Source organism: Colossoma macropomum, unplaced genomic scaffold (genome assembly GCF_904425465.1).
Source record: "Colossoma macropomum unplaced genomic scaffold, Colossoma_macropomum, whole genome shotgun sequence".
Taxonomy (NCBI): Eukaryota; Metazoa; Chordata; class Actinopteri; order Characiformes; family Serrasalmidae; genus Colossoma; species Colossoma macropomum.
In genome coordinates this window covers 13,160,259-13,185,999 of record NW_023494789.1, presented here as the reverse complement: position 1 = coordinate 13,185,999, position 25,741 = coordinate 13,160,259, and the positions used below count along the sequence as shown (strand labels likewise).

At 40.5% G+C, this 25,741-nt stretch overlaps 1 protein-coding gene across 1 annotated transcript; it reads right to left on the bottom strand.

The window, feature by feature from the left end:
• Window positions 1-1,246: 1,246 nt before the first annotated feature.
• srp68 (signal recognition particle 68) lies at window positions 1,247-22,655 on the bottom strand. The gene is made up of 16 exons (XM_036570144.1): window positions 22,521-22,655; window positions 20,964-21,030; window positions 20,748-20,861; window positions 19,006-19,201; window positions 18,650-18,732; window positions 17,585-17,694; window positions 17,144-17,226; window positions 15,266-15,406; window positions 9,960-10,058; window positions 9,672-9,739; window positions 8,949-9,102; window positions 7,714-7,808; window positions 7,039-7,168; window positions 6,291-6,366; window positions 5,686-5,738; window positions 1,247-4,047 (listed from the first exon to the last, which is right to left on the bottom strand). The coding sequence occupies exons 1-16, from the start codon at window positions 22,606-22,608 to the stop codon at window positions 3,820-3,822; spliced, it is 1,785 nt and encodes a 594-aa protein (XP_036426037.1). The 5' UTR covers window positions 22,609-22,655; the 3' UTR covers window positions 1,247-3,819.
• Between the last annotated feature and the right edge of the window lie 3,086 nt (window positions 22,656-25,741).

Here is a 25,741-nt window from a genome sequence, read left to right as displayed (position 1 = left end):
TGAAAAATTCAAAGCAAGCCTCCTGAAAAGAGCAGAAGTTGTAATACTAGGTGGCTTAGGGTGCAGAGGCAAAAAGTAGATATATTAAATACTGAAAGCACACCTCCAAAGTTCAGTCTTAGCAGTTGGTTTAGCATTTTCTGCTTCTCACAATCCAAGTAACCCCGAATACATTGAGTGATGTTGACATCTGGACTCTGGGGTGGCCTGTGAATTGTTCTGAGAACAATACAATAGAAAATTTTGATAATAAGACATCTTAGGCAATGTCACATAGCAAAATTAACCTAAGGAGGATGGAAAAGGGTGGCAGTTTTACAGGGTGAGAGGGTGACTGAGGGTATGGCATCCCTACTCATACTGAGCCTTTGTAATGTCATGCAGTGTCTGAAACCACATTAGCAAGTATCTATTAGAGATACTGAGGCAAGTATGCAATGATTTATGCATGCAGTAAGCAAGATGCTAATTGGTGGGGTATCAACTTCCATTGTGTTAGCTACAATAGCCTTAAGTGCAAAATTGAAGGAGCAACTACAGCTGTATAAAATCGAGCACATAGCCTTGCAATCTCCATAGACAAACACTGGCAGCAGAATGAGTCGTACTTTAAATGTGGCACTGTCATAGGATGTCACCTTTGCCACGAGTCACTTTGTTAGTTTGGTGTCCTGCTGGATCTGTCCCAATCAACTGTATGTGGTATCATTGTGAAATGGAAGCGTCTAAACCAGATGTGTTCAGTCTTATCCGCAAAGGGCTGGTGTGGCCGCAGGGTTTTATTCCAAACAAGCTGAAGCACACTTGATTCTACTTGCTTAATCAGTTGGTCTTGGTCTTCAAACAGCTGATCATGTGAGCTCCTGCTTTGTTGGAATGAAAACCTGCAGCCACAACAGCCCTTTGCAGATAAGATTGGACACCCCTGGTCTAGGCAAAACAACAGGGTTTTTACTGAACAAATGCTTTAAAGGGCAACTACATTTTTCAAAATTTTGGCATAATTAAACGGTTAAGATGAAAACAAAGTCATTCAGAGTGACTTTTATTATGTTCTCCATTCTAAAGAAACTTACTGAGTCAGAATTGTTCACGGTGATGATAGGAACCAGATGTCTGAAGAGTTTAATGCCTCTAAAAGTTCCCTGAGAAGGTTATTACATCAATCACTGCAGCGCTAAACAAACTCAAACCATTCAGCGTATCTTCATGTGCGGTTTACTTAATTAGGAGTCTTTACACCAACTTTCATTCCCACATTTATTCATCATTTCATTAAACTGTTCCATTTTTCAGTTTTAATGGTGGTCACAACAGAAAATGTTTCCAGCCTTCAATTCAACCTCTTCCTAACACTCACCACCATTACGTTCTTACAAGACATTTTAGAAAGAAAAAGAAAAGAATTAAAATGATCAAAAGAACCAGAAACAAAATATCAGTAAATTAGCCAGGGTGTGGCAGGTACGCGACAAAGATAATAAAAAGGTGTGTTTTAAATGGGTACAGAAGACAGACACTCAGTATATGACCAGCCATGAGGTGCTATAATGCAAGAGAGGAGAGATTGACTTTGGTTCTAGTCACCATGAAGAACAGCAGCACCTGTCTACTGGAAAACGTCTATGCTCTAAAGATGGAACCCTTGGCGGCTGTGCTGACAAACATGTAAAATTCCCTCTGTAGGTTTTCAACAACAGGACAGAGACGAGTGGCTCATTGCGTAACAATTCTGACAAGTGGTTTTCAGACTAGCTTAGCACAAGATTCTCCATCTGTGTTTATCTACTGAAGTTCATTTACGTGGTGCACGTTTATATATAATCGTGCAAACCGAAAAGACTGGAGTTCATGGTACAAAATGCACGTTAGAGATTATAATCCACCACCGATTTGGTTCTTAAGGAGAACTTGATGCTCCTCATAGTGGCATGGTCGTGAACTCTGTTTCACTCATCTTGAGTTTGTCCCATTTTATCCTGGATGATTGACAAGACGCAATTTCAGGCGTTCCAGAGCCGGAAAAATCTAATCACTACTTCCAGTCTTAACATACCTGTGTAGAGTCTGTTTTTTTGTCAGTTTAATTGTACAACACTGGCTTACTTATGCTAACATTTTGCACCAAGAGGTTAAAATTGAACAAAATTGAAGAAATACTAAATCAGTAAAGTCGCCACTGAATGCGGAAACAGTAAGGAGGGCTGTCAGACTAGGACACCAGACGAGAGCACTGGAGCTAAGAATGGTCCAACCTGTGGTCCAAAATTGCCCTCAAACCCTTGTGCCCTACACCCTTCATGCCAAAACGAAATAACTACATAAATAACCGGTGCAGTTTGGTGATACTCAAGCACAACCAATTCAACTCATCAGTGAATTACCAGTTTGTGCAGGAAGAGAACCAAATGTTGGCCCTTCAGGACAAACGTTGGACCCCCTAATCAAGATACATGATGTGAATTTGAACTGGCTATCACATAGATGCACATTAGTCACATCTGGACCTTGAATCCAGCCCTGGATTTTGTAATCACTGGAGGATACAGAACTGAGCTGCTGATGCAGCTGATTGGCCACCTTCATACTACCTAGGAGTGGACAGTATGACAATATTTTAACATATTGTGACAAATTTTGAGCATTTTCTGAGCATACCACACATACCATTAGTACTTGGAGAGAATTAGGCCCGTTTAATTGGATTTAAAGAGTTGGTGAGACCGTTAATGAAAATGATTGTATTCACAGTATTTTTCACGGTGGTAGTTTTTTGTCTTTTCAAAGCTCAGAAAAAACTAAACACAGTGATGCATACTGTGTGTTGTGAAAATGTCTTCAAATATCATGATGCTGTATTTCTTCCATATCAAACAACCCCAAGTCATCCTTACTGGAATCCAGGACCGGAACTGCTATATAGTGTTTTGTCTTCCAGTTCTGGACGATCACAACACTCTACAGCTTTCTGTTTTCTGGTACAGCTTATGAAGGGCTTAATAATCATCCAATGAGCAGTTGGTTCTTGGAGAATGAGGAAAATTAGGGCCACAGACCAGCACATTTTGGTGATCTTCCTGTTAAAATACGTGATTCAACTCAGCTTAGATAGCATGTTCAGTTGGTGCGTTGGAGCGTACAGGTGCCAAACTGTGCTGTATGCCAGCTTCTCAGGATCAAAACTGGACACCGGCTAAAAGTATTCCTGCACCAACACACCTGCTACCACTTGAAGGGCTTTTATCTGTGGATTATGAGTTGAACCAATTCTTAGTGAACGAGGGAAACCCCAAAACTGTTGGGCCTACATGCCTACAGAGATTAGTTTTCCTTCATCTAACACATGAAAGCTTTAATTATTAGCCCATTATTTGAACTGGGTGTATAAGAATTTAGGCTTTGTAGAATGGTCCCCCAGGGCTGGACACTTAAATACACTCTAAATATCTCTTTTTGTGTTATGTTTAGGTTTTCCCTCTACAGGACAAAGGCCAAATGGATGTATTCGTGTGTTTCTGTGTCAAACTTAGGCCCTGGAAGGCCACATTCCTACAGAGATCAGAGTTCATCCTCTTATTCAACTCGAAGCCTAACTGCTAATTCTTACTAGCTGATGAGTTGAATCACTTGTTAAATGAGTTAAAACACCAAACTCTGCAGGTTTCTGCCACTCCAGGACTTGGAGTGAAGGATACTAATGACTGATTTCAGAAGAACATGAAGGATGGACAGGGAATGAGATTTGAGAGCAACTCCAGCTTTGACTCCAAGCTCCCAGGTCTCTGCACGTGGAAGCCCGAGCGAAGCCCAAGCCTCGGTTTAGCTGCCGAAGCCAAAAATGCCCTTGATGTAGCCTGTGAGGCCGCCTTTGCCTTTCTGCTCCACCTTGTCATCCAGGGGCGGGAAGGCCACGTGGTTGAGCGCCAGGTCGAAGAACAGAGGCTTGCAGGGGATCGGCTGGAAGTCTGGGGGAAACTGCACCAGATTGGGCTGCTTGCCCAGGAGAGAGGGGTCAAGACGGAAGGTGTCCAGTCGTTCGGAGAGAGGCTGAGGAAAGGAGGGGAAAAAAGAGAAGGAATTATCATTTGAATTTGATTAAAAACAAAAAAAAACAAAAAAAAACAGCTTTAACATTTTTGCCACGTTTGCTGCTCCTTAACATCAAAAAAAACAGAAAATGTTTCAAGTGCACACTGTGAACCTGTGTAATTACATATGAAAACTTCTAGAAATCAAATGTATAACAAAATGACAATAACTGTGGCCTTCTAAGGGTTTAAATGTGAGAAAAGGAGAAGTGAGAGTTGTATGTGTGATGGTATGCGTATTGTGAAAGGACGGGATGCAGGAGGGCGGGTGACAGTATCACCGCGTTTGTGTAGGTGTGTGTTTATAAGCACAGCTGCTTAAGATGCCTCTTCAGGGTGTGTCACCAACCCACAAGTAGTTTCTATTGCAGCGCAGCAACGGATTACACAATCTTAGCCGTTAATCGGACGCCCGGTTAATTATAAAGCAACGTACTTTAATGTTTGCTTGATATCAGTTCAACATCAGTTCAAGACATAATGAGCAAGGGAGTCTAGAAAGGATTTAAGGAATATTTTAACCCAAACTGCTGACGGTGCTAATTATGACTGAAATGTAATAGTTAAATATAGTTAGTACTGTAAAAATGAGATCACAAAAGCATATACAACATTGCTGTTTGTCTGGACAGCTTTTATTGGCTCAGAAAAACACACACATTAGAATAAATACCATTAAAACAATGATAAGTGATTATATGTATGTCTGTGTTCATTTAACACATTAATACTGATCAACACTTAATCAAATTAAGCGTGCAGGTGGTGGTGGAAGCTAGCTCAAAAAAATAAAAGCAAATTTTCCTTGCTATTTGAAACAAAGGAGTTTATTTCAGTCTAATACAATACGCAGGATATAGACCTTTTAAACAACATCCTTAGAGGAGACGAATACAGCATTCTCACACAAAACTGACAGACAAATTAAAGCTAATCTACATGCCATCCATGCTATTAAAGGCCTGGACCTGAAACCGTGCCCTGTAGCAGCGCACTGCACTCAGACAGACACTACACATGTTTACTGCTTTCTGCCCTGCAACATTCCACTGTTCTCCACCCATAAAGAGTAGAGTGTGTGTGTGGGTCAAAGATAAACACTCCCGTAAAATGTGAAAGTGTCTTATGCTTAGTCTGTAGTTTATGTTACAGCTGGTTTGTGATCCCTCCGTAATTTTCCCATGTAAATTATGATGTATTTATGTTAAAGCTACACTAAGTTTTGGGGATTTAGAGACCTCTCTGGTGCAAATGTGTAACTGCACGCAATATGTGGAAGAACATTTTGTAAAGTGGGTTGTACTTCGGACCCCTTCCCCGAGCAGATCATTTTTTTGGTAAACTAGCATCCATTTGTATAATGCTAGCTACCGGCTAGTGACTTTGACTCACTGCTAAAATCATTAACCCCTTAAATGGCCAGAGCCCACTGGCAGGCCCAAAGTTTTATTACACACTTCTATAACCTAAGAATAGCTCAGCCAGTTTGCACTGAAGTCCCTGTAGTTACTGGATAATAAGCCTTAGTATGAAATAAGCCTGAGATTTTAAGGGTTTAACAGATGAATATTGAATATAGATGAATATTGTCTCTTACTGTGGTGTCCTTCACTTGCTGCTGCACAGGTGCTTCAGCCACATCCTCCTTATCTGAAAAAAGATCAAACAAAACGTCACAGAAAGATTCATTTAATGGGCCATGAAACACTCAAAACACCATAAACACCATCTGTTTAATAACTACAGTCACTGGGTGTCACTGAGCTTTACACACTTAAAAATGGATGGTTCTTTAAGGATTCTTTAGTAAAGAAAATGGTTCCATAGAGAACCATGAACACTCCAAGAACCATTTCCATGGTTAAAGTGCCTTTGCATTGTGAAAGTGTTCTTCAGATTGATGGAAAACCTTTCTGAAAAGGTTTCTGTATAGCACCAAAAAGGGTTCTTCTATTGTTACGATGTCAGGTTTGTTCGAATAGAAGAACCCTTTTTGGTGCTATACAGAACCCTTTTCAAAAAGGTTCTTTATAGAACCTTCTAAAGCACTGCCATCAATCTTAAAAACACTTTCACTATGCAAGGATCCCTTTAATCATGCAAACATTCTATGTAGAACCATTTTATAGACTAAAGAACTCTTGAAAAACCATTTTATAAGTGTGTAGCAGAAACAAAATGGCCACAGAGACAAGGACCCACCCAAGATTGCCGCTGCCTGAAGGGAGTATTTCTCCGCATTGACCTCGGCGATAAGCTCCTGGACATCCGGAAGGTCCTTGTGAGTGCCCGAAGAAAACGAGAAAGACTGGTTAAGCAATGACAATGACATTCTTGTCATACCACACGTTCTTTGAAAAATAGTAGAAAAACCTGTCCACTCTCAATCATCAGCTACTATCACTTATGACAACACACTTTCATTCATTAGCGTGCTGGTCAACACCCAGCAGAAGCTCACAGGCACTAAGGACTGCAACTTATCTGGGCTAAAACTCTGAAAATCTAAAAGAGCATTAAAACTAATTTTTAAAAGACTTGACGGTGATAAGTGTCAAAGGTTATGCAGTATTGCTACGATTTCTAGTGAGACGACTTTATGAAAAGTATGCAATGACGTGCTTTCCACAGTGCAAAGCATGACTTGTCCACTAAATCCACTAATGATGACCGAACAGTCCTTTTCTCACTCAGCACATCAAGGCAACCTTTATTCGTAACTATTATCAATATCTTGTTGGTGCGAACCACCTATAAAACAGCAAGTAAAACTGAATTTCCATCAATTAGATTTACTACAATGACATCATGCACATTGTTAGCTTTTAGCTTCCATCCACTGTTAGCCACGTTAGCATGACTGGTTGAGTTATTACATTAATAATACCACATGATGTGTGTATTAATGATAAATGAATGAATTTGGATTAGCACCATTGTCTAAATGTACCTTTAAGCTGTTATTGAGGTTTTTGGCCTTGGATTGGACCTCACGGGCGTATTTTAGGACCCTCTCATACAGAACCAACGCCTCGCTCCACTTCTTCACCAGCACATAGGACTGAGCAATGAAGAAACACCTGCACAGGAACGAGATACAAAACAAACAAATAAAGACAGATAGACAAATAAAGACAGACAGAGAGACAGATAGACGAATATACATAGAATGACAGAGAGAGCATAGAAAGAGATACACAGACAGACAGACAGAGAAAGTGTGAGATAAAGACAGACAGACAGAACTGAACTGCAGCCTGAACTCCAACCTGATTTTCATCAGCTGCACCTGTAGTGAACAACCGATTACCACTGACAATAATACTGATGAACTGATGTCCCCGTACTGAAAACTGAAAATCTGTATAGTTAAAAAAAAACAGAAGCACCTGAAAATCCTGGTCTATTGTAATGGACAACGTGGCAGAGATCAGATGTGGGAGTGTAACTTAAATGTAACAGGCAGACATGTTTCTAATGTCTACCTTAAAGCTCAAGAATTTTCCCCGTTTTCAGAATTTCAACAATTCCAACCAGTTCAGACGACTCAGCATTTCTTGGGCTATACGATTACACTGCTGGGGTGGATCAGTCTGAACTCAGATCAGTTCATACATCCACACACCTGTAAGCCTTGTAGACCAGTGTCTTCAGGGCCACCTCCTTCTGGAAGGTGTGGTCCTCTTCCAAACCCTGCAAGGTTGACAGTTCCGCCAGGCTCTGGAGAACAACAGGAGAGAACAAAACGTGCATGATTAGGAGGAAGAAAAAGATAATGACCACAGATGGCCGGCCAAGTTGGTTTTACAGTGTGAGACTGTGTGATTCAGTTCAGTGTTTTTGAGAATAGTGGCTTTAAAACAAGACTAAAAGTTCTGAATGGAGATTACATTAGTGAGCAATGGACCAAGAGTGAAACTTAAAAATGTGTTTTAAATTTGGCCACTTCTTTAAGTCCACCTCCTTGTTTCTACACTCATTGTCCATTTTATCAGCTCCACTGACCATATCGGAGCACTTTGTAGTTCTACAGTTACAGACTGTAGTCCATCTGTTTCTATGCATACTTTGTTACCCTGTCCTTCAATGGTCAGGACCCCCACAGGACCACCACAGAGCAGGTATTTGAGTGGTGGATCATTCTCAGCAATACAGTGACGCTGACATGGTGGTGGTGTGTTAGTGTGTGCTGGGCTGGTACGAGTGGATCAGACACAGCAGTGCTGCTGGAGTTTTTAAACATCTCAGTGTCACTGCTGGACTGAGAAGGTCCACCAGTCAAAATGACCCAGCCAACAGCGTCCTGTGACCACTGATGACAGACTGGAGGACGACCAACACAAACTGTGCAGCAGCAGATGAGCTATTGTCTCTGACTTTACATCTACAAGGTGAATCAACAAGGTAGGAGTGTCTAATAGAGCGGACAGTGAGTGGACACAGTGTTTAAAAACTCCAGCACCACGTCACTGTCACTTCAGTGCTGAGAATCACCCAACACCCTAACACCACCTGCTCTGTGGTGGTCCTGTGGGGGTCCTGACCACCGAAGATCAGGGTCAAAGGGGACAAACAAAATATGCAAAGAAACAGATGGACTACAGTCTGTAACTGTACAACTACAAAGCGCTCCTATATGGTCAGTGGAGCTGATAAAATGGTCAGTGAGAGTAGAAACAAGGAGGTGGACTTGGGAAGTGGTCGGTCAGTGCATGTTTGTTAAGTTGAACTAATATGTGGTAAATGTGAATAAGCAGATTACATCACAGCACCTTGTTATGTTAGGCTGCGTTAATGATTAATCGCTGACCAATAACGGCGAGTTATTGGTCAAAAGAATTTGCCTGTGTGCGTCTGTACCTGCAGTATGATATCGTACAGCCGTATCAGGTCCTGGGGTCGGGGGCCTCTTTTGTTTTCATCGGTCTGTGGCTCCTTCAGTTTGGCCTGCAGCGCATGCGCCATGCTTTCATTCCTCCTCACCACCGTCCACAGCTTAATGTAGGTTAGGTAGCTACTCACACATACAGACACACACATACACATAATATATATATAATTTTTTATTTGTGAGGTTTTGCACCATCTGAAATTATACTTTAACAAAACAACGCTAACCCAAATTGTCATTTATTTTGCCATTTATCAGTGATGCACTGAAAAGAAAAAACTTCACGACACATATGAACGAGTTTTTTTAGTTTATTTATTTTCTTCACATTTTATTTTGTAGTTTTATTTATGCTTTTGAATTATTGTACTAAATGTAGCTAAACCCAAGCTGGAAATAGATTGGAAAGAAAAAAAAAAATTATTCAGTTTCTCTTTTTAATTATGATTTTAATTATTTAATAAACTGCTGTACTCTGGTGCTTCATTGTGGGCCTATTTAATGTCTTAAATTTTCAGCTTTTTTTCCTCTTTCGGCTGAAAACTGAAAGTGCCCTTTTTCAGTGGTCAGAATTTCAATGCATCCTCATTGGTTATCTTTTGTCCGTCATCTCATTTAATTAAAAGAGCCTAAACCACAGCTCAACGAAGAATGCTAGAAGGTTGCTACTGTCGCATTTGTGTAGCACTAACCTGTGCAGGTACTGCAGGTTGGAGACCTTTCCACTTTCTGCGCCGTCTGCTGCTCTCTCTCTCTGCTTCTGTTAGAGTTAAAGACACACATACACTTCAGAAACTTGAAACTTTTTCAGGTGCTAGACCAATAACCTTCTCACTACACATACAGCATGTATCACAGTGATGCATCTGAAAGGCAGATTATTAACTGTATTTTAAATTACCAAATTAGGGTTTTCATTGCATAGGAATGTAATAAGCCTGGGTATTTAAGGGGTTAAAATAAAATATATGCACCCTTACCACATCAGTCCTCAGCTCTTCTCTCACAGCCTGAATGGTGTCTCTGCACTCAGCCAACAGGGTCTCATACAGACGCTCCTTTGTCTCCTCATTGGCCGCCTGACAGAAAAGAACAGAAATATTAGAGCTACTAAACACTCATAACCACAATTTAAGGTTTGGTATACATCATGGTACAGTATATTTACATCATTTTCTCCCAAAAATAAAATAAAACACCTAAAGCTACACTACATAGGTTTTGGAGATTTTGAGACCTCTCTGGTAGAAATGTGTAACTGCATGCTTTGTGCAGAATCACATTTAAGCCGCTTGCTTATGATACCAGCTACTTGGGAAACGAAGCCAAACGAAACTGCAGAGACGTGAAGGGGACAAAATGAATTCAGAAGAGGCTGAAGGCAGCAAGACAAAACACTGCTGACAAAGAGAGTTTGGGAAAAACTACAACGTTCAGACGACGGGACGAATTTGGTTGCTCTAAAAAGGCAAATGTGTGTTTAGCGGTTCTCTCCAACCAATCAGTAATCTGTAGCATTTTTACGTTTGTCACCTTTTGGTATCTGTACCAACTTTTGGCTAATGGAAAGCCAAAAAAAGGAGAGTAGAGTTGAATCGAGTCAAGCTGGTACCAATCAGTCGAAAAGTGTCTTTAGTAACATGGGTTGTGCTTCGGACCCCTTACCCAAGCAGATGAATCTGATCACTGCAAGCAATTTTTTACCTGACAAACATTTGGACTTTCTGAGCCTGTGTGTGTGACGTTAATATGTAAAGACATATAATGTGGTCTGAAAAACTCCCGACAGCGGCGCACAAACCGTATTTTTGCCTGTTTTCTTTCTCCTGACTCAGTAATAATACTAAATTATAACAAAAAATCTTACACTAAATATATACATTATATATACACACACACACTTTAATAGGTTAACAGTGGCCTTTACATTTAAGAATTGGCATAAATCTGACTATAGAAAAAAGACTCAGATTCTGTAGAAGAGTCATTCTACAGAAATGCCCATTTTTGTGTCCCTAGAGTTTACATATTACATATTTTATATATATATATATATATATATATATATATATATATATAAAATATGTAATATGTAAACTCTAGGGACACAAAAATGGGCATTTCTGTAGAATGACTCTTCTACAGAACCTGAGTCTTTTTTCTATAGTATATATATATATATACACACACACACACACACACTTGAAAAACGTTAGTTACAATTTGTTGTTTTTTTTGTTTTTTTTTTAATATGAATAATTACACAATTACACCTTCTTGAGCCATCAATTTAGCAATATTGGTTTTTAAATCAATTGAAATTGAAGAAATAAAGGCAATAAACACAATGCGACAGTTTCACCAGTTTCGCACCCCAACTGCAAGAGGTGGGGTCTTTCTCGTGACGTCACCACTCAGCCTTGTTAGGACTGTTCCATTTGTGTGATCAATAGGCTACTAAGAAGGAATCTTTATGGGACAGTCCTACCGAGGACCCGCCCTACCTCGGCCGCAGCCAAGGCTTTGGAACACGTCTATGGATACAGCAAAAACATGAACCTACATAAACTTCAGAGACACAGTGGGAGGAACAGAAAGCCAAGAACTGCCAAATCCAATGTATAAAGAGAAAACATACAGAGTGGCATTCAGTGCTGGAGCAGATGCAGCAGGAATGCACACAGAAAAACCTCACAGGCGACTGAACAGGTTTTCTGGACATTCCTTCATAAGCAAACATCTACAGTATCTACAGAGAGGATAATAGTCATCTGTTCTTTATAAACTCCAAGTTTCCAGTGTTTCTTCTGAAATGAAGGGTATTAATAAGGAGTTTGTCCCCTTTTGCAGCAGTAACAGCCTCTACTCTTCTGGGAAGGCTTTACACTAGATGTTGGAACATTGCTGTAAGGATTTGATTGAGCATTAGTGAGGTCAGGTGCTGATATAGGATGGTCAGTTCTGGACATTCCAGCTCATCCCAAAAGGTATTAGATGGAGTTCCATCACTCCAGAGAACATAGTTACACTGCACCACAGCCCAATGCTGGCAGGCTTTATACCTCTTTTGGCACTGGACATGGTGACCTTAGGCTCATGTGCTGCTCCAGAGTGACCCATTAGACTGGTCAATGCTTTTCTATGGAGATTATGCAAACTCTATGTGCAACTGAATGCCTCGGCAATGTGTGCATCTGAAAGTAGTTTGCTCATTTGAAGAACTGTGTGGATACTTTTGTGGTTGTGGTCAGGCGTGCCACAAACCCACCCGAGGAACACCTTACAAGCATAAGAACAGAACTAGAGAAACCAGTTCATTAACCAGGAAGAGGAGGAGGAGAGAGCGAGTGAGCGAGAGAGAGGCTATAGTAAGAATGCACCACAGTGTGTATCACAGAAAGGGATAGTGAACTGAAACCCAGCGAACTGGATCACTTTCAGTCTGAATCTCACACTTTCAACCTGATTCACACCTTTTAAATCACAACAGAGCCACGATCTCCAAAAGCGTATTAGAGGTCACCTCCTAAAACAGAGTGAACGCTCAAAAAAATCATCTGTGAGCTCCAGCCCTGATCCATCAGAGCTGACTGTAATCCTGAGGATGCTCCAGATGACTCCGATTAACATGCTCAGGTGGGGCAGGGTTGGAAACTTGTAATTTTATCTTACTCTAGATCCCTTGTGTCAAAGACAAGGCCCATGGGCCAAGTCAGGCCTGTGAAACAGTCCTATTTGGTCTGCGAAATAATTGTAATTTTCTATTCTTACTGGCCCGTTTCATCCTGAGATGCACTACAGTTCCCAGCATGCACTGCAACACAGTGTGCATTCTGACCCCCTTCCACCAACAACAGTTTATGGGCCAGCAGTTACACAAAAAGAAAAGATGCCTGGTGTCTAGATCAAGCAAATTATTTAGAATTATTTTTTAATAAGTAATCAGTGCCTATTTAGCATTTTGTCACATTTTTAATAAACAATAGCCCGTTCAGGTCGTGGCAAAATGTTGGGCAAAATGAAATAAAAACTGGCCGACAGATTTGCTGAGATTTTTTAATATGGTCCTTTTAGTGGTTGAGTTTGACACCCCTGCTCTAGACGAAGTCAATCAGCCAAGGCATGTCTGGTGTCCAAATTTTGCTTCTTTAGTGTAACACTGGAGCTATGAAGCTAATGTTGCTAACAATCACTAGAAGTCAATAGACATCCAAATTGTTCTGTATAAATACAACTCCAAAAATTCTTTCGACCCACTCAAATCAACATCCAGGTCTTCATTAAGATCTGACTTGCCAGTGTGGCTTAGTACGTTTTACTGTCACAGCTCTGTTGGGGGTGTATTTACATAATTTGGGTGACTATTGACTTCTAGTGTTTGTTAGCAATGTTAACCTCAGAGCTCCAGCTTAAAACTAAAGAAGCAAAATTTGGACACCAAACATATCTTGGCCAATCGACTACATCCGAGGCAAGCGAAAAATGTTTTTGCTGAACGTAAGCGAAAGCAGGCAGAGCATGAAAATTTTTAAATAAATTTGGAGACAGTTCTGCAATCAGTCAAAATTAACCTCATAGTCCAGCATAAAGCAATAAACTTCAGACACCAACGAAAGGGGTTAAAATGGAAATGTTTAAACTTGATTTTTTGCTGAACTAATCCTTGTTCACGATAAAAAAGTGACCTAGAAGAAATGAAAGTCAGACAGTGGTTTCTTGTTCTTGTTTACATCTGTTTGTATTTTGATGTATTTTGTATGCTGATCAGCTCCTGCAGATGGTTATCAGCAGCGAGAGGCGGAAGGGTGCAGTCCAGAATGTGGTCTGACTGCGACAGGACAGCATGCCTGCGCCTGAGCAGCCTCAGGCTGAGGAGTGGCGGGGTGGGAGAGATACCAACCGTCAGCTGCGGGGGCGGAGGGTACACCCACAGCCGCATACCAGTGGATTCAGCATGGCACAGAGTGCCCCCTACTGGATTGATGGAGAGACTGGGGATGGTCTGTTTTCATTCAGACTGGATGTTATGGTATATAAACTAAATACTCATCAAAAATGTGCGGTCAGACCACATTAGTGCCAACTATACAGAGAAAGGTCATCCAAGCTCGACTGTAAAGGCGTATGTGAGTGCAAAGCATGTGATTTTACTCTGCACAAAGGCAACACTTAATGAGAGCCTTAGGGGAATGTATGCATGTGTGGTTGAAAAACATCTCTTGGGGCTGAGCAGATGCTAATCAGTATTATATGATTACACTTTGGAAGAAAAGGCATGAGTAACCTTCCACAGTGCTACAAATACAGAGTTCTTTGGAGTGATGCTTTAAAAGAACCCATTTAGGTTCCCTAAAGATCCTTTTAATGGATGAAAATCATCATTTACGTAAATGAAATGTCTAAGTGTGGCGAACCTTTGTAAAGCTTACAGAATCTTTCCACCTAACATGAAGGTTCTATACCAAACAAAAGGCTTCTCCTACAGTCGGACCTCCAAACCAATATTTGCGAACTTTAAAGGATAATTACACCACTTTTTAAAAATTCCTGCATTATTCAATCACTGAGATGCAAACAAAATTGTTGAGTGGATTGATGTGAAATTATTTACAAACTTAACAACAACTTTACTATCCAACAGCACCACGTTCTGATTTTTACACATAATGTTAATAATCGTAAAATAACACGGACACACTTTTTTTTCTTGTCCTGGACTATTTTGACGTACATCTAGCATGTACCATGCCTTGAGTGTACTGGGTCCATGATTATGGAACAAGCTTACTGAGTCTCTAAGAAATTCTGGATCTTCATCTCTTTTTAAAAAGATGTTTTTGTAAATTAACTTTTGTTTTAAGTAATCCTGGATCTCTTTTCTTAAGAAGATTCGTAAGACTTTTCTTTTTTGACCTTTTTTATGAATTAATTTTGCTTTGTTTTAGAAACTCGATCTTTTAACAAAAATGTTAAGACATTTCCTTTTAGATGTGTTTTATGGATTTTTTTTTTGTTCTAAGATGTTCTGGATCTTTTTAAGTAGAATCTTTAGACTCTTCTCTTTTATACATGTTTTTTCCATGTTGTTTTCTTTATTTTTCTATAAAGCACCTTGAGTTGATGTAATGAAAAGTGCTAAATATATAAGATGCATTATTATTATTATTATTATTATTATTATTATTATCTCTTCACCAGTAGCTCGACTTTGTTGCATTTTTTCACCATTTGCAGCAAACCGTTTGCAGTTGTTGTGGTTGTATGTGAAGGTGATCAGGTTTCTGACCTGTGCAATAGCAGCCTCGGTGTCAGCCAGCGCCAGCAAGAAGATACGGGCTTTATCGATTTTAACAGGTACAGTACGACCCCTCCACTCCACCTCGCTCATGGTGGCGGCCTGCTTGGCCCTCGTCTGAGTGATCAGAGCCTGCAGAGAGAAGATTTAAAATAAGTCACCAAAGTTTCCACCAAAAGCAAATGTACTTCTACCAACCCGCAGTTTATAGTCTTTCACTTTTAATAAAAGCTAATACAGTGTTACACAGTTCTACCGAAGAAAAACACATTAAAGAGTGTTAGAGATTTAGGCCAAATAAACAATGAACCTGTTTAAGGTCACAGGTAGTGCACAATGTGCACAAACGGGGTATAAAATATACAGACAATTTTAAAGAATTAGTTTAAACTGCTGTCCCATATTTAAAAAAATAAATAAATAAGAAAGGTATTCATACTTTAGATATTTACAATGATTGTTATGATCTATTTAAACCCAACACTGACTGAGATACTCATAAGCTAAATATTTACAGAATTATCATTTATAAATATATACAAAATCATCATTTATAGGGCACCTTTTTTTTTTTTACACTTGTGAAAATAATACTTACATTTTTAGTTTCTTTTAAAGTGCAATTGAAAGATTTTGATTTATCATTTAAGTTAAATTTTTATCAGTTTAATGTTTAATTTAAAAAACAAATAAATAAATAAATACAACTTTTTCATAAATACAACGTTTTCATGTCACTACTGAAATGCAGTGTTAGTCTGCAGGCAAAGCCTTATTTTAGCAACAGTGCTGCTCCGCCTTCAGACTAAAACTGTGTTCATCCCTGTCCCTTATAGCCACATGGTGAGCAGTTTGATCCCATGTTTGCATGTTTGAAGCAAACGTGTCCCAAAGTCTGAAAATCAGTGTGGAACATTAAGAACTGTCACTACCGAAACACATATTTTCTACAATAAAGTATTTTTTTTGTGTTTTTTTTTGTGTACAATTCCTAAAAATTGTGTTTGCTGTCATGTTTTTGAGTTCTGCACAAAATTAGCTAAAACTGTCATTTCTGAAACAGTCACTACTGAAACATCTGGTAAAACTCTTGTAATGCTATGATTGTTTTGATAGCAACAAAACTGATTCTTCAATCCTCTGCTTTCATAAAATAAACATAATTAAGAGCGTCACTCAAAGTAAAAAGACGGATTTACCCCAAACTCTTTATTCAGACACATTAAGATTTATTTAGCCATACAGTTAAACAAGGAAGGTGCTGCCTGCTGGCTCCTTTCTGAAAAGCATTGGTTTACTAAAGAGGACTTTACAGCAGCCCTGCAGCGCCCTCTAGCTGTGAAACTACCTTACTGAAACCTGCTATCACTAGAAACAAAAGCCCAGCTCCTGGAGATCTAAAATCCAGTTCAACTCTGATATTAATCCAACATATCTGATCTGCCTGATCAAGGTCTTTAGAGCTGTTTGAGGTAGGCAACATCAGGCAGAGACAGATTCAAGGCTTAATTAATAAAATAACCTTTTCCAGTATAGCATAACAGCTCCCCTGCTGCAATTGCTGTAATTTTTACATCGTTTAATTTTAGTTTCTTACTATTTTAATCGAACTGATTACTGTATCAAATGGCTTTGTTCTGTTTTTCTGTATTTTAATTCATTTTAAACAGGCACAATGTACTGTTTTGAAATGTCTTTTATATAGAACATGATTAAACACTGGAACTCTGCAGAGTGGTAGATTATTAGAAGCAGATTCAGGCAGTTCTGCACTATAATATTCTCTCTTGCAGCTCAAGAAGTAACAGACTGTACTGCAGGGTTACAAGAGCAGAAAATAAACTCAGCCACGACAGCGTGATCTCTGACCTCAAGCTTCTCGGCCATCATGCCTCCACCGCCTCCTGCGCTGAGCCTCATCTGCATCAGATCGTTGATGGCGTTCTGGTCACCTACAGACAAAATAGGGGGGAAAACACATACATGTAAGGTGTAATGGTTTTTCAATACAGTACTTAAAAACAAAACAAAAAAAAGTATGCGAGGAGGGGGCGGAGCTTGTGTTGGACACACCCATGCTCAATTGAATGTTTTTTTTTTCTTAGAAAGTGTAGTGGGGTTTCTTTTGTCATCAAAACTCAACTTCAGAGTAAAAAATTGTATCAAAGCTCAAAACGTATCTCAATCCAGTCCTACTGCTTTGGTTTGTGGACGCACATGACTGTATGTGCACAAGCAGTAAGTGCAGTCAGCACACACTACAGCAAAAGGAGTGGGAGAGCGTGATGTGTATGTATGTGTGCAACTTACCGATGTTATAAGCACAGTAGCGTATATTTGGAGAGATCTCCTCCACTCTCTGGTGATACAGAATAGCCTGCTCTTCAGTGAACGCGCTCGCCAGCTTCTCATAGATGGTCCTGAAGGACAGTAACATTATTTAAAAATAAAACAAAAAGTTCACTATTATAGTAGAAATATATGACTAACGGTGTACAATGTGCTAAAAATGTATTGCAAGTATTTGTAAAACATGACAATGAAACCCTGAGGATCTGATATCGAGCTTTTGGGATCTATTTGAAAAGGTTCTATATAGAACCATCTACATCACATTGTCCATCAATCTGAAGAACGCTTTCATGATGCAAGGAACTCTTTAATCATGCAAAGGGTTTGTGTGTTCATATTTCTTTATAGAACCATTGTCTTTACTAAAGAACCCTTAAAGAACAATCTTTTGTTCAATATCTGATCTAGCATTTTCTGCTGATATTGGTTTGATACTGATACTTATCGATAACAATATGCCATTTTTAAATATCACAACACTTCTCCCCCCATGATACACAATATGTGTCATGCTATTTAGCTCCACTGATGTTAAGTTGCAACAGACTAAATTCACCAACAAAGCAGTAGCGGCAATTTAAAAGTATAATAACTCAGCATTTGCAAAAATAAACTACAAGAACCAGATAACCTGCAAAAATAAATGAATAAAATAAGATTATAGCATGATGGGCTATCATCCAATTAGTTACTTGTTGCTATGCAGTTACTATACACTGGTTGTTATTGTTTACAGGCACTTGTCAATTGGCCTAAATCTGTGATTATGATATATGCGGTTGTTCAGTGTTCTAGGAGTGCTAATCATACTAATAACATATTGTCGACTCCTAATCATAACCTTACAGCAATAATGACATCTGTGCAGCAGCTGTTAGAACTGTAATGTTGCCCAGGGTTGAATTTCCATAAAAAGACTAAAGAAATTACAAACATTTTAACAAACCAGCCATTAGATCAGCTCTCCCTATATGACATTCTTCATGAATGGAGACCACAGTGGTCAGGAGGAAACACACTCACTTGCACTTGTTGAAGGCCTCCATGGCAGCTTTCCATTCCTGCAGTTCAAACTGGACCATTCCAGTCAGGTAGGCAGTGTAGGCCTGCAGAGTTCAGCACATGATTAGAATGACATATCATTTACATCACATCCTACTCGCTGTTTAAAGTTAAAGTAACCAGTCTGGAAATGAAGCTTCAGATGAAATAGCCAGTTGTGTCGAGCCTCCATTCAGTTTAAATGAATAGTTCAACAAAGCAGTTGAGCTTAATGACACAGAATCCTGGCAGATCTAAAAAGCTTGACTTTCACTTTAGGGCCTAAAGAGTCATGATGACCGCTCAGCGGCAGTTTCTGTGTGAGCAGTAAAGGATACCTGGGCCTCTAGTTTGGTCTTGGCATCAACACGTGGGCTCTCACACAGCCTCTCCAGCTGCTCTCCGTGTTTGGCTGCTTTACGCAGGCGCGCCATCAGGTGGAAGCGTTTCCTGGGCTCAGTGTTAGCCTCCTGCTTCAGTTGCATAGCATAACTCCAGGCCCGCTCTGCTTCCATCACAACCAGCAACAGATACCTAAAAGAAGAAGAAAACAGTGGCAGGACAATGGGAAACGCATTGCTGTAACATCAAAACCTAATTTTAATTTTTTTTTTTCTTTTTTAAAAACACCATCTGAAATCACCACCTGCCCTTTAAACTGTACTTGGAAACCTCACTAAAAAATGCACTTTTAACCTTTACAAAAAAGTTACAACTTTCTAAATATTCAATCCATGCTAAAGAAAACAAAATGGCAAAGAAAAATTCTGCAAGCAGCAACGATCCAATCTCATTCTAATGACTTAACTGTCCTGTTCACACGTAGGGGTAGGGTGTCCCAATTTTTGTTGAGATGGCCCTCCAAACAGAGGTTTTTCAGAGTCACACTCCAAACAGTGTTATGAGGGGGAAAAACAAACAAAACAGCAAGATGGCTGCACAAGCCACTAAAGAAACCTATAAATATGAGCATTTTCTCCATCAAAAATTACAATAACCATCAAATTATCTTTTTAAGGTCATTTCAATGTATTATGGTCCTTTTCTTTATAACAACCATTGAAAAAGAATAAATAAATAAATAAATAAATAAAAACATTGCTAGTACTAGGCTGGCTCTCAGTAGCTAGGCTAGCTAAATTTCCCTTTCAGCTACATTCTGCTGCCTCAGACGTCACAACTGCTGCTCCATTTAAGGTGGAATGGGAAAATTCAAACAAGAAGCTGGCGAGTAGCTGAGTTTAGCTTCATATCACTGCGGAATTAGGGGTGGGCGATAATAAATAATTATCATCCCCCCCCTCTTTGAAGGCATTTTTCAGCAGTGAGGTTGCTGAACTTTACCCTCCTCTGCTTTCACTGAAGACTCACAGGGTTGGCTACAGAGCAGCGCTAGTAGCTGTTAATGAAGTAATGCTCTTTTTTACTTAAGGGTCCCATTTCATATGGAAGATTTCAACCACTACCCGTTGTAACTCAGCACCAAGGGACAAAGGCGACACTCGAAAACAAGGGGTAGGGGTAAAAATAAGAAATGGGATTGGGATAATAATCAAAGAACAGTAATTATAGTAATAGAAGAAAAATATTATTTTGGGAAAAGTTATTTTGAGATAGCAAGTCAAAATCTTTCAGAACATATTTCAGGATACTTAGTCAAAAATATGACAAAATAAGTCACTGTTCTGAGGCAAGTCAAATTTTCAAGACATTACATCATTATTCCCACGACCCAGAAGGATAAGCGGTTTAGAAAATGTGTGCGTGTACATCATTATTTTGAAATACAATATCAAAACTTCAAAAAAAATCACTGACATAGTAAGTTATAGTAAGTATAGTATAGTACAGAGTAAGTTTCCACTGTCCAACAGCTGCTAAGCAACAATGGTCATTTTACTGTTGGCTGTTGGAACCACTTTTCTGGCCAAAAAAACATTTGACACGTTTTGAGTTTCTTTACTTTTTTTTTTTTCTCTACAAGAATAAAAGAAATGACCAAATCACAGTCATGATGTTCACCACAATGCGTCCCCGTTTGTGTTCTATGGCTTAAACAGAAATCACCACTCCGACGTACCTGTTGTCGGACACCATCTCCACAGTCACTTTTTTGCCTGTAAATTTGTGCCGGTTGCCCATTTTGAAGCCCAAAGTTTTCCGCAGGCGACGCAGCCTCCGGGAGCAATATCCTCTGAGACGAGGCAAGATAAAGAACAAGCACATGGGATCAACATGAGCCATCAAAACACCACCGGCACTGCGGTTCAATAAGTCATCTCGCAGAGCGCCTCACCTGTACCGCTGGTAATCTCCATGTCGGAGCCCATGCTGCTGCTGGGAATCTTTTATAATCTGGAGAACTGGAGGACAGCGCTCAGGAAAAATCACTAAACCTGACATACGGCACATTTTAACTTTATAATGTCGACAAATTGCCATAAAATCCTACATTTGTCACATTTTGTGACTACAGTTGGCTTCGCATTCAGTTAAATGTACATCAGTAAACCATTGATGTGTGTTAAAGGGGAACTCCACCAATTTTTCAAAATTTAACTGGTTTGATGTAAACAAAATCATTTAGAATAGTTTGATGTGAAACACTACACACTTAAAAATAACGGTTCTTCAAGGGTTCTTTAGTAAAGAAAATGGTTCTAAATAGAACCATGAACAGTTAAAGAACCCTTATTAGAACCGTTACGATGTCAAGATTTTTTTTGGTGCTATAAAGCACAATTTACAAAAAAGTTCTACATAAACTCTGCGTCGTCAAGGGCTATTTAGTAAAGACAGTGGTTCTATACAGAACCATAAACACTCCACCATTTGCATGGTGAAATGATTCCTCAGATTGATGGAAAATGTGTTGCATATGGGTCCACATAGCACCAAAAAGGGTTCTGCTACTGTCATGATGCCAAGCTTGTAACAGTAGAAGGACCCTTTGTTTCTACATACATTCTTAAAATAAATGTTTTTAAAGGTTCTTTAGTAAAGACAGTGGTTCTATATAGAACTCAAAGAATGATTTGCATGGTGAAATGGTTCTTCATTGATGGAGAATGTGTTGTGTATGGTTTGTATAGAACCTTTTTGAAAATGGTTCTAGATAGGCCCAAAAAGGGTTCTGCTATTGTTTCGATGTCAAGTTGTAACCGTAGAAGAACCTTTTGGGTGATATAAAGAACAATTTTCAAAAAGGTTCCACATACACTCTTCTACATAGACTCTGGTTCTTCAACTGTTCTTCTGTAAAGACAGTGGTTCTATATGGGACCATCAACACTAAAAAGAACAATTTGCATGGTAAAACCGTTCTTCAGATTGATGGAGAATGTGTATGGTTCTATACAGAACCTTTTTGAAAATGTAACATTAGAAGAGCACTTTTTGGTGTTCTATAGAACTATTTTCAAAAGAAACCAGTACCATATAGGTTACAACACGTTCTCTATCAATCTAATGAACGATTGCAGCACGCAAAGAACCATTTAAGCATGCAGATGTTTTTAGGACTCATGGCTCTAAATAGAAACCTTGCCGTTACTAAAGAACCCTTGAAGAACCATCATTTTCAAGTGTGAATAAAATACAACAGAGAGAACGACAAACTGACAGCTGGCAAAGAGCAGATTATGAGTCTGTAAGATTGATTAGGGTAAATAAATACTGGTTCCAGTGTTTTTCCTCGTCTGGTTCCTGATACTGACTAAACGAGCCCTGAACAGACTGTAATATTTAGTGACACGTATGAGATGAAGCCCCCCCTTCAGCCCGCCGGCTGAGCTGAAGAACCGCCTGAAGATCCCCCAGAAGCGGCGGAATGAATCAAACCCTGAAAGGATACTCTCCAAACTGAGCCCTCCGTCCGTCTGGTTCTCTTTATTCTCCTCATTCGGGGCTGTTTTTACCTCGCTCGGCTTCTCGGCGGCCATTTCTGTCCCACCAGCACACGGCTCGACGAGAGGAAATCAGCCTTTCTGACCCGGCAGTAAAGCCCGGCTGGAGAGGCGTGGCCTAAAAGCGCAGGGGGCGCTTACAGCGACAGCGATGCTGCCTACTCCCTACACCCTACACCCTACTGCCTACTCCCAACTCCCTGCACCCTACTCCCTACACTCTACTCCCTACACCCTACTGCGTACACCCTACTGCCTACACTCTACTCCCTACACCCTACTCCCTACACCCTACTCCCTACACCCTACACCCTACACCCTACTCCCAACTCCCTACACCCTACTCCCTACACCCTACTCCCTACACTCTACTCCCTACACCCTACTCCCTACACCCTACACCTTACTCCCTACACTCTACTCCCTACACTCTACTCCCTACACCCTACTCCCTACTGCCTACTCCCTACACCCTACTGCCTACTCCCTACTCCCTACACCTTACTCCCTACACTCTACTCCCTACCGCCTACTCCCTACACCCTACTCCCTACTGCCTACTCCCTACACCCTACTGCCTACTCTCTACTGCCTACTCTCTACTCCCTACACTCTACTCCCTACTGCTTACTGCCTACTCCCTACTGCCTGCTGCCTGCTGCCTATTCCCTACTGCCTACTCCCTACCGCCTGCTGCGTACTCCCTATTGCCTGCTCCCTACCCCCTACTCCCTACTGCCTGCTGCCTACTGCCTGCTGTCTATTCCCTACCGCCTACTCCCTACCACCTGCTGCGTACTCCCTACTGCCTGCTGCCTACTCCCTACCACCTGCTGTCTATTCCCTAACGCCTACTGCCTACACTCTACTCCCTACTGCCTATTCCCTACCGCCTACTCCCTCCCACCTTCTGCCTACTCCCTACTCCCTACTGCCTGCTCCCTACTGCCTGCTGTCTATTCCCTACCGCCTACTCCCTACTGCCTACTCCCTGCTGCCTGCTCCCTACTGCCTGCTGCCTATTCCCTACCGCCTACTCCCTACCCCCTACTGCCTGCTGCCTCCTCCCTGCTGCCTTCTCCCTACTGCCTGCTGTCTATTCCCTACCGCCTACTGCCTACTGCCTGCTGCCTACTCCCTACTGCCTGCTGTCTATTCCCTACAGCCTACTCCCTACCGCCTGCTGCCTATTCCCTACTGCCTGCTGCCTACTCCCTACTCGCTGCTGTCTATTCCCTACCGCCTACTCCCTACCGCCTGCTGCCTACACCCTACTGCCTGCCTACTCCCTACTGCTTGCTGCCTACTCCCTACTGCCTATTCCCTACTGCCTACTCCCTACCGCCTGCTGCCTACTCCCTATTGCCTGCTCCCTACCCCCTACTCCCTACTGCCTGCTGTCTATTCCCTACTGCCTACTGCCTACTCCCTACTGCCTGCTGCCTACTCCCTACTGCCTGCTGCCTACTGCCTGCTGCCTATTCCCTACCGCCTACTCCCTACTGACTGCTGCCTACTCCCTACTGCCTACCGCCTACTGCCTGCCTACTCCCTACTCCCTACTACCTACTCACTACTCCCTACCGACTGCTGCCTGCTCCCTACCGCCTACTCCCTACTGCCTACTGCCTGCTGCCTACTCCCTACACCCTACTCCCTACTCTATACTCTATACTCCCCATGAGTCAGGCCTGTGTCACAGTCCTATTCAGCCCGCCAAATTATTTTAATTTTCTATTATTATCAACCTGTTTCATCAGAGATGGCTACTATAGTCTCCAGCATGCACTGCAACATTGTGTGCATTCTGACGCCCTTCCCTCAACAATCTATGGGCCAGCAGAAAAAGCAGAAAAAGAAAAGATGCCTGGTGTCTAGTTCAAGCAAATAGGCAGTTAAAAAACTACCTAAAACAAATGATTTTATTTGAAATCAATGCTTATTTTGCTGTTGCAGTTTTGGCATATTTTTTAAATAAGAGTTAAGTAAAAATGAAATAAAAACACAGCTGGCCCACGGATTTAAAGAACAGAGATTTTTTAGTATGGCCCTTTTAGTAGTTGAGTTTCAACAGGGTCGGGTAGAATACTTTTAAAAAGTAGTGATGGCTGAATACTGAGTACACCGTCCTAAATATATTCAGTAACATAATCCATTACAATCCTAAAAAAGGTAAAGTATTCTGAATGCATTTAGAAGACATATTGATGAAGCACATTGGAAAAGACTCTGCTGAGATTTTTATTTATTTGATGCTGTTTTCCACATGTAATTCTTCTGATAATAGGTTTCATGAAAAAATCAATTAATCAAAAATTAATACAAAGTTCTCAATGCTATTTTGATACTATTTTGACACTATGGCCTGCCTCAGTGCTCTGCTGCTCCCATAAACCCACTGCCCTTTCATGAACTTAGCCAACAATTTGCTTTATCCCAATAACAAAATCTTTCAAATTTGACTATTAAATGAGTAGCTGTGATTTTCAGTTAATGACGTGTACGTCACTTGCCATAGGATGCATCTACAAGTCCAGTACAGCACCAAAGCTAAGTTTAACACTTGAGAACATGTCCACTACTCAGTTCAGTCATCCTTCAAAAGACTTCACTAACTCTTAGCAACTGGCTAAACACAGTGATTTATCAGTCCACTCAGGCTTTAGCAAGAACTTCACTGTTTGTAAAGAAGACATTTTTTAAGTTCTTCCTTACAGTAAGTCTTCACATGCACACTTAAAAATGATGGTTCTTCAAAGGTTCTTTAGTAAAGAAAATGGTTCTATCTAGAATCATAAACACTCAAAGAACTCTTTGCATGATTAAAGATTTCTTCAGAATGTGCTGTAGATGGTTCTTTGGTGCTATACAGAACCCTTTTGTAAAAAGGTTCTATATAGAACCATCTACAGCACATATATCTTCTCTTTTCATCCTACAGCTGTTTAGCTCCACCCATTCACTCTGAAGTTATATGGAGTGAGTGCTTTTTGAATGAGACATAACACAGAGCATGCTGAGCTAATTTACATGTATCAGTCTTAGAGGTACAGTAACTACAAGAACCTGTTTCTGTTTAAGGCATAATAAGAGGTTAGAAAGAGTCATATAATAATAAATGATGACTGTTTTTGGTACATATAATCACACATTTGTCATCAGTGAATGG

What these genes read in the sequence shown, in the direction of transcription:
- srp68 (XM_036570144.1), bottom strand. Translation starts at nt 22,608, where the DNA reads ATGGCCGCCGAGAAGCCGAGCGAGGTAAAAACAGCCCCGAATGAGGAG. An exon ending in CCGAGGCTGCTATTGCACAG is followed by an intron (nt 10,059 to 15,265) that starts GTCAGAAACCTG and finishes CTTTTCTGTCAG; the next exon opens with GCGGCCAATGAGGAGACAAA. An exon ending in TGTACGATATCATACTGCAG is followed by an intron (nt 7,809 to 8,948) that starts GTACAGACGCAC and finishes GTTGTTCTCCAG; the next exon opens with AGCCTGGCGGAACTGTCAAC.